Raw genomic sequence first — 12328 nt, 5'->3', positions numbered from 1 at the left:
ATAAAGGACAACAAAATTGATTAGAGGCTTGAAAAATATCCCCAGAATGGACCAGAGAAAAGTGACATGATGATTTTTCTTGTAGTTTTGAGACAATCATCCAATAGTGAGAGGTGAAGGCAAGTGACAGGAAACAATCATAAGGGGAAGGCAGTTTGAGGAAAGAAGCTACATGCTTTTTTTTTGTCTCCTCTTTTCATTTTATTTTTTTCTCTCAATAGTATTTTATTTATCCAATTATATGTAATTGGTTACATGTAATTTTCCTAATTACATATGAATGGTTTTCAACATTTTTTTTTTAAATAATCTTTTTTTGTTGTTATTTTGTGAGGCAATTGGGGTTAAGTGACTTAACAGCTAGGAAGTGTTAAGTGTCTGAGGCTGGATTTGAACTCAGATTCTCCAGACTCCAGGACCAGTACTCTATACAATATACTATTTTACTAACCCTCAACATTCATTTTTGTAAAATTTCTGAGTTTCAGTTTTCAACAATCTGCTCCCCAAGACAGCAACCAATATGACTATATACTTTCTTTTTGATTTAAAAAAAAAATTTAGGACTTAAAAACAAAACAAAACAAATCTTTATTTCTACATATAAAGTGGAATAACAAATAAAGAGTTTACCCTGAAACTATTAATCCCTATTGTTTACATATTGGTTTTCCTTTTAGGCAAGTAATAAATTCAACAGATCATTTTCAAAATTTCTATTCCTCTTCTATGTATTAAAAATACTTTAATGATACTCTTTCTTTTCCTTTAAAAAATCATATTGCCACCCTCTTTCCTCACTTCCCCACATCCTGCCAAGTTGAGTAAAAACAAAACAACAAACCTCCACAAAATCATTGTAACAAATATACTTACTTACTTAAGATAAGCAAAATCTTTCATTAGCCATATCCAAAAATTTATAACTCAGTTTGGCACCTTGAGTCCATCATCTTTCTGACATGAGGCAGGTAGCATGCTTCCTTATGAGATCTCTGGGGTCATGATTGGTTGGTATTGCATTGATAAAAGTTAAGTATCTCAAAGATATTTTTTTTTACGATACAAATTCTTTTCCTAGTTCTGCACATTTCATTTTGCTTCAATTTTTATAAGTTATTTGAAACCATACCTTTCATCATTTCTTATGGTGATAATATTCTATTGCATTTATATGCCACACTTTGTTTAGCCATTCTCCAATTGATGGAGACTCCCTTAGTTGCCAGTTCTTTGAAATAAAAAAAAAAAAATAGCTCCTTGAAATGATTTTGTATGTCTGAATCAATAAGACTCTTTCTTTGATCTCTTTGGAGTAAAAGTGATATTTTTGTTTCAAAAGGTGTGCACACTTTAGTGACTTGGGGGCATTTTTCAGATACTTTCTTTCAATGACTAACCAGTCATTACCCTTTACCCTTTAATTACCCTTCTTTTAATTCCTTTTCTTGTACAAATTCATTACAAGTAATGAGACAGTTTAGATGAGAAACTATGAATGGAGGATTTTTGTGAATGTGCCTAAAAATTAATTAATTAAAATTAATAAAAATTCATAATTTTATTGAAAAAACTCAGCTATGGAGACTGAATGTAAATCAAAGTATACTATCTTAACCTTTTTTTTTTTTTGGTTTGTTTTTTCTTTCTCATGGTTTTTCCCTTTTGTTCTGATCTTTCTTTCCCAACAAGACTAATATTAAAATATACTTAAAATGATTATATATGTATAACATATATCAGATTGTTTGCTGTCTTGGGGAGGGAGTAAGGGAAGGAGGGACAAAAACATTGGAACTCAAAATCTTACAAAAATGAATTTTGAAAACTATCTTTAACTGGAAAAAGAAAATATTCTGTGTGTGTGTATGTGCGTGTGTGTGTACACTAAGAGCATTTCTTCAAATTCTTTTTTAAAATTTATTTAATATTTTCCCAAGTTACAATTAAAACAAATTTTCTTACATTTGCTTTTAAGATTTTTGAGTTCTAGGTTCTCTCTCTTATTCCCTCTCACTATTAAGAAACCACATTTGAATTTATGAAAAAAAATTTTTAACAGTCAAGTTGTGAAAGAAAACAAAGATCTCCCACTCTAATGAAAATAAAAACCCTCAAGAAAAATTAAATTAAAAATAAAGAGAGATAGAGAGAGTAATAGAGAATGCTTTGATTTATATTCAGACTCGATCATTTCCTTTTCTGGGTATCGATGGGATTTCTCATCATAAGTCCTTTAGAGTAGGTGTGGATGATTGTACTACTGAGAATGACAAAGTCATTTACAGCTGATCATCCCAGAACATTACTATTACTTTGTATACAGTACATCATGGAGGACTTTCCAAGTGGTGGGTTTTTATTTTTATTTTTATTTTTGTCGTTGTCTTTTTTTTTCCTGCGAGCATCCTGCTCATTATTTTCCAAAGAATAATAGCATTCCATCAGAGAAACTTGCTTCAAAAAAATTTTTTTTACAATTACTATTGCTAATTGCATCTCCCCTCCCTCCCATTTATTTTCTCTCTCCTTTCACTCTATCCCTTCTTAGAAATGTTATGCTACTGACCACTCCCTCCCCTAATATGCCCTTTCTTTTATCTCCCATATCCCATTCCTTTCCTATTTTCCTGCAGGGTGAGATAGATTTCTATATTCCTGTTGAGTATACATGTTATTTCCTCTTTGAGCCAATTCTGATGAGAGTAAGGTTTGCTCACTGTCCCTCTTCTCTCCCTCTTCTCCTCCACTGTAAAAGCTTTTTCTTGCCTAAAAGAAAATATTCTTATATAAAAAAAGAAAGAAAGAAAGAAAAAGTTCAGCCCTTACTCCCATTAAGATTCTTATCAACTTTCTAGTTTTACATAACACATGCTCATTCAATAGATTAAATCACATTTACTGAATGGATGGAATATATATATATATATATATATATATATATATATATATATATATATATATATATCTATAAAGTTCTTCAAAACATCTCTCCCTAGAAGGACTATCAAACACAGCCTCATAGCAAAGTCACAAAAAGGATACCTCATGGTGGACAGCAATCTCTATTCAGCATAGCATTTCCTTTTTTTACTAATGCCAGATGAAATCTGTAGTCTGGTATTCCCTGGAGGTTCATTCCCTTCCCTACCCTCCCCCTTCCCCCCGCCCCAAATTGTCCTGTGCTACCACTATGGCTGTGTCCCCATTTTCAACTGATTCTGATTCAACATTTTCATTTTTTAAAATGTTCCATGCTGCAAATTCTCTTGCCCATACTGAGTCTCATACATATTTTCTGTTAACTCTCTTCTGGCAGATTATCAATAAACCAAGTGTCTGGTTTTTAAAGGTTCCTCTGTAGCACTCTTTTATGCTGTGTGCTTTTTTGCATTGTGAGAGATGAAAGAAGTGGGAAGACAGTTTCTGGAAAGAGCAAGGAGACTTTATTTTACCTTGTTCAATTACTCTCTTCTAAATTATCCTTTCCTCTCCTCTCCCCATTTTTTTTTCTTGTATCAATGAATTTATTATGCAATTATGATTTACTATGTCTTCCTTTTTTTAGATGCCAGAAGAGGTCCAGGGCATTATGAACCTCATAAAGAATATGGAATAGGTTTGATGATGAGATAGGAGAGAGAAAAGAATCCTAGATTGAGAGTCAGAAGGGATTGCCCTCAAACCTCCTAATTTGTGATTTAGAGCAAATGACATAACTGATTTTTCGCAACATTCTTCATATTAGAAGTTATGGGTAATTCAGTTCCTAGACTCCTTCATTATATTCACTCTGGAAGTGACAGGAAAATGGAGAGGAAAACATTGAGCACCAGAGACTTGCTGCAACTAAATGGTACATGTGAAATAAAATGATCCCTTTGAGTTTAATGTGATTTAGTGCTAGATGCCCCTTACCCACCATGCTGCTTCCTTCCTTTCTCTCCTCAGAACTGCATTTCAATTGACTGTGTTAAAACTAAGCAATAAAATTTGAAGATGGTGCAAAAAAGAAATGAGGATGGCTGACCCCAGTAAAATAGCCAGAATAATGGGATGGGAGGAGAAGAGAGGAAGGAAGGAGGGATGGTTACCATACAATATTAATTATCAGCATGTCAATAATGGAAAGGAAATATTATTCAACTGCCTTTAAAAAATATTAACCTTTGATTTAGTTGGTTTAGCAGCACTTCTGATGAGGAAATTCCTCTTACCAATGCAGACTGATACCTTCCCTGTAACTTATAGTCTTTAGAGAATTGCCTGAGGAAGAGTACCTTATTTGACAGATAAAGAAATTCAGTCTATGAGATTGAAGTGACTTTTCCAAGGTCACATAGCTGGTGATAAAAAGTGGCATAGTTAAATAGATGTGCTCTGAAGTTTCGGTAAAATGTTGACTTTTTAAACTGGTTTATATGAAGCCAAAGAGTGAACATGGAGAACATTTAAGGAAGATCTGTATTTTCCTGTCTACCCCCATCCCCCATCTAAATCATAGATTGAACTTAGATGATACTTAAGGAAAACCACAAATATTTGAAGGGTTTTCATGTGTAAGATGGATTAGTCTTGTCTCACAGAGACAGATGTCAATTCAATAAAAGGGAGAACTTCCTAAGAATTCTAATTGTCCAAAAGTGGAGTGATCTGCTTCTAAAGACTGAGCTTTCTGACACTAGGATGTTCAAGCAGAGACTGGATGACCATTCCTGAAAACACTGTAGAGAGAATTCCTATTTTAGGTAGTTATTGAGTTAGATGATCTATGAGATTCTTTTAGGTATTATGACATTTGATGAGTCAATGATTTACAGTTTATTAAGTAACAAGATGTATAAGGTTTCTTAAAAGTCTCATATTTAAAGGGCTTAAATCTTCACTGAGATTTTTAGTATATTCTGTATTTAATTTTTTTTTCCTTTTAAGTTCAGTTCTTGTGATCTTTATTTTGGATATAATCTAAAAGGGGAAAATCCTTGAGAAAGGGCATGGAACATATCCATCCTTGGTTCTCTGCAGCTTCTGGAAGAACATTTGAACTTCTTTCTGGGAAAAATTTCATTTGGGATGAAATCACGTTTTCCACCAAGCAATATATTTCTTTTGGAAACATTTTTGGAAAACCATGCAGATGTGGTCCCCTGCAAGGCCAGTTTATTTTTACAAATACAAGGGAAAATATCTCACAAAACAAATAGTGAAAGGTCTGCACTGCATGCCATTCTCTCCTAATTTTGAGGTGTGACCAAGTTCCAGGACATATTTCCATTTTTGGAGCTAGACACTGGGTGATGAGAAGCAGAGGAATGGAATAGGAGGTGGGGAAGGTAGGATGATGTGTTCCATAGCACTTTTTTAATAGCCATCTGATTGCAGTAAATAGTAAATTTTCCAAAACTTTCTTGGACTTTGATTTGGATGCTTGGTCTCAATCCTTTGTTGGAAAGTTTGGAGTCAGTTATTTTTAGTTCTAAAGATATGCAAGGTCAATTTAAAAAATACAACTCTTTACATCATAACTCAGATAAATTGAAAGTTTAGGAACTAAATGATTTTTAAATATCAGTGGTTCCCCTTCCTTCCTTTTCCCCAAGTTGTTTACTGTTTTCTTTTGAGCACCGAGAACTCATTCTTTTGATCATTTCTTCCTGCTTGGTACAGAGTCTTGTATGTATAATCATTGAATGAGGAGGCACCTTCAAGATCACCTGATTCAATGTTTTCATTTTACAAAAAAAAAAAAAAAAGATTGATGTGAAGTGTTATTACTTCTTCTTAACAGAGTGGTGGTGGACCCTAGATGCATAATGAGGCATTAATTGGTAGTCAAGGTCAATATGATCATTTGTTTTGCTTAATTGAACTACTTTGCTCTTCAGAGTCAGGAAAGTCTGAGCTTCAAATCTGCCTCAAACACTTACCCACTGTGTGATCCTGCACAAGTGATTTAACCACTTTGAGACTATTTCCTCTTTCATAAAATGAATATAACAATAATACTCCATATCATGTCCAGCAAATCATCATCTGTCCCTTGCTTTTAGAATTCCAGTGAGGGGGAATTCAGCCTCTCCCACTCCATTCTTAAATTATTAGGAGGTTGACATCAAATTTCAGTTTGCCTCTTAGTGCTGCTATCTTTTGCTTCTGCTCCCAGCTTTTAGGTCTAATCCCTTTTTGGGATGATGACCTTTCAAAGGCTTGAACACAGCTCTCATGTTCCTCCCTATATCTTCTCCCCTACAAGTTGAATGTCCCTGGTACTTTCTTGTGGCCCTCATATGAGGAAAACTTTGAGTCTCTTCATTTTCTATTACATGATCTTGGTCATATTTTTCTGAACATTCTCCATTTGATCAATGTCCTACTTAAATTGTGCCACACAGAACTAAACAAAATGCTCTGATCGGGACAGAGATTGCAATGAGATAATCACTATTCTCATTGTGTTCACCATGAGTTTGTTATGTATGAGTCAATGTATTCCAAGATCCTTTTAGTTCTTTTTGGCTATCACATCACATTGTTAACTCATGTTGAGTTTATAGTCCATTAAAATCCCAAGATCTTTTTGAAATTAACTGATGATTAGTAGATCCATAGTTAGGAAAACTGATAGCCAGAACAAATTTGACTGAGGAGATGAGATGGGGGAACCACATTTCCCCTTAGCTGGGTACAGCCCTCACCCCTAGGATAATCCTGATTCCTCAAACAATAATAGGAGATGGGGAAGGAAAAATGTTAATAGGGTAGGGAATGTGGTGGCAAGGAATCTTGGGAAAGAACCCCATGGTAATTGACCCTCAAGACCTGATGGCCTAGATAAGGGAGCAGGGTGATCAGGTAAACATTATGGGATGATGGGCACCTGCGAGGTCTAAAGACAGAGGACTGTCATGTAGAGGAAGAAGATCCTTAGATATTTTTCTAAGGTACCAGGACCTTGTTATGTCTTCATTGATTAGCCAAGAGAAGATAAGAAGATGTTGTGGCTTTTCTTTGGGGCTATGGGGTAACATTTCTTGTGTTCTCCTCTGTCTAGAATGAATACTTGCACTTGAGCAGTCTTCGGAGATTTGTGGAAGAGAGAATACAATTGTTGGAGAAGGATGTGGACCAGTGCTTTACCCAGGTAGAACAGCCTCTGCAGGAAGGGGTGAGAGATGCAAGGACCTTCTACAGAAGAATTCTCAGTGGATGTCTAACTGTGAGTGACATTTCATTTCCCCCTGTGTTCCAGAGAAAAAATCATGATATAATTAAAATTGGGGCTGAGAAAATCCTATTTGTACCTAGGGGCTTCCTTAGAAGGTCATCTATAGTCTTATCTATATCTATTAGTTTTGACCTTCTTTTGAGTTGTGTTGGATCTACCAACTTGAGTGTATAAAGTGATTGTGAAACTTTCTGAAACTTTACAGGTCTGATTTTCAAGACTATTTCCTTCTTGGAACAGCTATGTGGCTCATGAATACAATGCTGAGTCTGGAGTCAGGAAGGTCCAAGTTCAACTCTGGCCTTGGACACTTACTAGTTGGGTGACTCTGAGGTCATTTGACCTCTATGCATTAACTGTAACTGTAAAATGGAGATAAACACCTACCTCACAAGGTTGTTATGAAGATCAAATGAAATAATATATATTTTCAAAGCACCTAACATAATGATTGGCATATAATAGTTGCTATATAAATATTTATTCTCTTCCTTTTTCTTCCTTCTAAATGATCTAACCTCAGTTCTAGGAGCTTTTACTAAGAGAATATTTGTTTCTTGGATTTAAGCCTATAGGCTAAACTGTTTAATTAACCTATGCATTAGTTTAATTAGCATGGATTCCATTTATTTGAAAAACTATTTATTAAGTGTAAAACACTGAGGTAGGTGAGTTCTCTTTGGGAAATGTGAACTACTAGTGGGACCTTCAGGTGGAAATTTTTGATGGGCAGTTGGTGATGAGGAGATTAAAGAAATTTGGTCTAGATACATAGATTTGGACATCATCTACATAGAGATGATAATTTGACATATGGGAGCAGATGATATCAAGTGAAAGTTATAAAGAAATAAAAGAAGAAAGCATAGGCCTAGTTCTTATGGAAATTTGTGATTATGGGTTGGGAGATGGATGCTGATTCATTAAAGGAGACTACAAATGAGATGCCAGGAGACATACAAAAAAAAATCATAATACATATTAAGGCTTATAAAGTGATTTTCTCATGATAATTCCCATTCAATAATGCAAGTATTACAGAGATAAGGTAAAAGACCTTAGACACATCCTGTGGTTAGTAAATGTTAGATTTGGAATGTAAATACAATCTTCATGATTCAAAGAGTAGGACTTATTTTATTACATCACACTACCTCTAGCACAAATTATGATTCTGCTATAAAAAAGAATATTCTATTCTATTCTCTATATTAAAGGAACAATATAAATTATTTACCTACTTATTAATTAGTAATAGTGCTATAACATGTCAGGATATAATATAGAACAATTGTTGAATTTCAAAAACAAATAAAAACACTTAGGTACAGGTTAAATATCACCTCTCTCAACTTCACATGTTTTCTTTTATTGCTTATTCTAACTCTTCCTGAAGAAGAAGGTTTTAATTTATGTTCTGGATTTTGTTTATAGCTATTTAATGACAGGTTGTACCCTATACTTCTATAGTTACTGTTTAAAAGCCTTTAATTAGCTATTTGCTATTACCTGAGGGAAAAAGTACTTTTTAAATACTTCTTTAAAAAAAAAAAATATATATATATATATATATATAATATATAATTTTATTGGTACCTTCTGTTTGTATATTACTTCTGTTCTTCCAAAATATCCCCCTTTTCCCTCTCAGAGAACTATCTCTTTTAACAAATAATAAAAAGGCTGAACAACGTTCAACCAAATTAACTGACTGAGAAGAGTCTGACACTTTCTATAGTGTTTCATATCCACAGTCCCCCACCTCTGCAAAGAAGTGAATAAGGCACCTTCTCATTAAACTTCTTTGGAGCCAAGTTTGGTAATTATAATTTCATATGATTTGTTTTTTTTTTTTGGTTTGTTTATTGTCTTTTCTATTCAGAAAGTACATTGCAGTTGCATATATTATTTTCTTGGTTCAGTTCACTCTTCCTTATGACAATTCTTAGAAGGCTTCCCATACATTTCTGTATTCATCATATTCATTGTTTTTTATAGCATAGTGGTATTTCACTGTATTCAAGGACCACAACTTTAGTTTATTTTTTAAAATTGATAAGCATCTACTTTGTTTTTAGTTCCTTGCTACAATAAAAAGTACTGTTATAAATATTTTGGTATATATGGGGCCTCTTCTTCCATTACTGACCTCCTTGTGCCTCACTGTGGTATTTCTTTATCAAAGGGTATGGATCTTTTACTCATTTTATTTGCGTCATTCCAAATTGGTTCCAGAATGTTTAGACCAATTCATAGCTCCACTAAAAGAACATTAACATTCTCATGCTTCCCACAAACCTTCCAACATTGATTATTTACATCTTTTAGCATCTTTGCCAATTTGCTTCCAGTGAAGTGAAGCCTCAGATTTGTTTTGATTTGCATTTATCTTAGTATTAGTAATTTGAAAGCATTTCCTTATTTGGTAATTAATTGCTTGCAACTGTCTTAAAAATTATACATAGTCTTTGATCATTTATATAATTGAGGAATGATTTTTAGTCTTTTATTTTTCTGCTACTTGCTTATTTATCTTTACTATTAGACCCTCATCAGAGATTTTTGATATAAATACTTTCCTTAGTTGACCTTTTTCTTTTTTTTACTTCTCCTAGTTGGATTAATTTTGTTTGTGCAAAAGCTTTTCAATTTCCTGTAATTGAAATAATTGACTTTTCCCCTAATCACCTATATTTCTTCTTAAGAATTCACCCCTAGTCATAATTATGAAAGGGTCCTGATATGTTTCTCTTCTTGTTTTTTAATAGTATAATCTTTATTACCTAAATCACATATTCTTTGGAACTTATTGTGATATGTGATATAAGCTGTTAGTTTAAAGCAAGGGATCTTAATTGAGAGTTCATGAATTTATCTTTGTAATATTTTGATAATCTCATTTCAATATAATTGGGTTTCTTTGTAATCTTACATATTTTATTTTATGCATTTATAAACTTTACTCTGAAAAGAGATCCATAGACTTCAGTAGACTACCAAGAGAGCTCCATGACACAAACAAAAGGGAGAATATTTGATTTAAACCAAATTTCTATCCTTTTGCTCTTCAATTTTTCTAGAAATCCTTGTCAAATAGGATCAATACTACTTCTTTCTCATGCTGGAGGTCTTTCTCTTGCTCCCAATTTTATAAAGAGAAATAAATGTATTTTTTTTTTCCTTATGCATGGTTCAACTATAATAAACCCCTGTGGCTAACTGAAAAGAGACTGGGGGAGGGGGAGAAGAAGGGAAATCAGTTATATTCTATTCCTCTCATTTCCCATGACAAACTTAATTTTTTCTTAATAAAAAAAAGACTGTTCTGACAATCACGGTTGCTCAGCACTCCATTTATTCATTCCCTTTCTCCTTTCAATAGTAGCAGAAATTAACATACAGAGGAACAGAAGAGTATTGCAATTTTTAGGTGCACAATATCTATATAACCTACCAAAATCTATTGTTGAAGAGCCACTGTGAGGCCTGAGGGGCTTTGACAGTGCACCCATTCTCTAAGGAGCTCCTCTCTTATGGATTCATGCACTAGGTAAATTGGGCTAATACAAGTTAATAATGGTCTCTAGAAAGAAGGGTTGGGCTCTCTTTTCTCACACTCTTTGTGTGAGAGACTTTCTTTGGCTTGGTAAGTGCCTCTTAGTTTCTAGAGGGAAACTGGCTTAAGACTTTGTTTTAGGTTTATGCTCACGGTTTCCCCAAAGGGGTGAGTAGAAAGCTATCTGAAGTACAATATGACTCAGATAGGGGACTGGTAATTATTTCCTGTACACAAAAGAAATGTCAAAGGATTCAAAAGACTCATAGTTCACACTGACAAGACTTACACAACTGGTAATGTAAAACTATTGTCACAATCTTCTGGGAGGTTTTTATTAGCATTGGAATAGGAGGCAATTTGTGGAATGAATTGAAGGGCATTCCATATTTCACATTGGCTCTGCACTGTGTAACTAAACTTCTATTGACCCATTTTCCACTGGGTGGCCATTTTCTCTAGTTAAGAAGATCCCCTTGCCATAAGTCAGCTCTTTTCAAAGGACTTAGGATCTTGGATTTCTTAAACTCGTGAAATTATCTCCAAGCCTGGACATGTATCTTAAGAATCATGCTTGGTTTACTCAGGAAAGGAAGTTACAAAAAATAAAAGGCAGACAGGCTCTAGGTATAAGTTGGTGGGCTAGAGTGGGGAATGAAGGAAGAAGGGCACCAGCTTTTCCTCCACCTTTCTGGCAAGGGTGCCAAGAGAAATTCAGATGCTCAGCAGCTGAAAAGAGAAGCAGCATGGGCAGAGCTGGTCCCTCTTTGAAGATCCAATGATTCATCTCCTTTTTCTGCTTAATGGCCAACGAGAGGATGCTTCCTCTATCTGCTTCTATTCTTCTTCTACCATTTCTGGATTTAGCATGCCTCAATCAGACAATACAATGCTATTGAGTGGATAGAATATCAGTTTGAGTGAGGAGGAATTAAGTTCAAATTATGCTAAATAGCTCTGATAAATTGTTTTATTTTTGTCTACCTTTGTTTTTTAAACTGAAAAAATAAGAATAATTATAGCATCTATCTTACAGGGTCGGTGTGAGGCTTTAATGGGGTGATATTTTAAAGGACTTTTCTCATTTCTGAGGTAGAAATGCTCATACTGAAAATTTAATCATTGACACCTCAAACAGGTATGAGTTAGTTTCAGCACATGCCTCACATGAATTGTGTTACATTTACAAAATCAGCAAATGCTACAAACCAGGGCTTGATTTATGATTTTGTTGATTGTTTAGGCTTAAAGAAGTGATAAAGAAAATGAGATTAATGCAGATTAAACTTTAAAAGTGTGTTCTGTGTTTTTGGAGAACTCACTGTGAAATATTTACCAGCATCCTCCTGAAATGGTGGTTTGTTGGCTATCTGATAATGCTCTATCATTATGCCTTGAGTTTCATGGACCAGGAACTATACAACAGGGGTCCAGATAACAAAGGGGTATATGATGATCAAGTTGAGGGGACAAAGGGTTCAGTTGACCCAGGTGAATAAGCAGAAATATGGAGCAGGATGGTATGATGGAAAGAACACTGATTCTGG

The 12328-nt window shown here is 34.2% G+C and overlaps 1 protein-coding gene across 2 annotated transcripts in view; it reads left to right on the top strand.

Moving 5' to 3' along the window:
* Nucleotides 1-12328, top strand: part of NUGGC (nuclear GTPase, germinal center associated) — an 86887-nt gene that overhangs the window by 48608 nt on the left and 25951 nt on the right. For both annotated transcript variants that reach the window (XM_012539787.3, XM_023494578.2), the window contains exon 13: nt 7052-7216. In XM_012539787.3, coding sequence (XP_012395241.1) covers nt 7052-7216 — 165 coding nt within the window. The remainder of the gene's footprint in view (nt 1-7051; nt 7217-12328) is intronic.

Source organism: Sarcophilus harrisii, chromosome 2 (assembly GCF_902635505.1).
Source record: "Sarcophilus harrisii chromosome 2, mSarHar1.11, whole genome shotgun sequence".
In the NCBI taxonomy this organism is placed as follows: Eukaryota; Metazoa; Chordata; class Mammalia; order Dasyuromorphia; family Dasyuridae; genus Sarcophilus; species Sarcophilus harrisii.
This window is presented reverse-complemented; position numbering and strand designations above follow the sequence as displayed.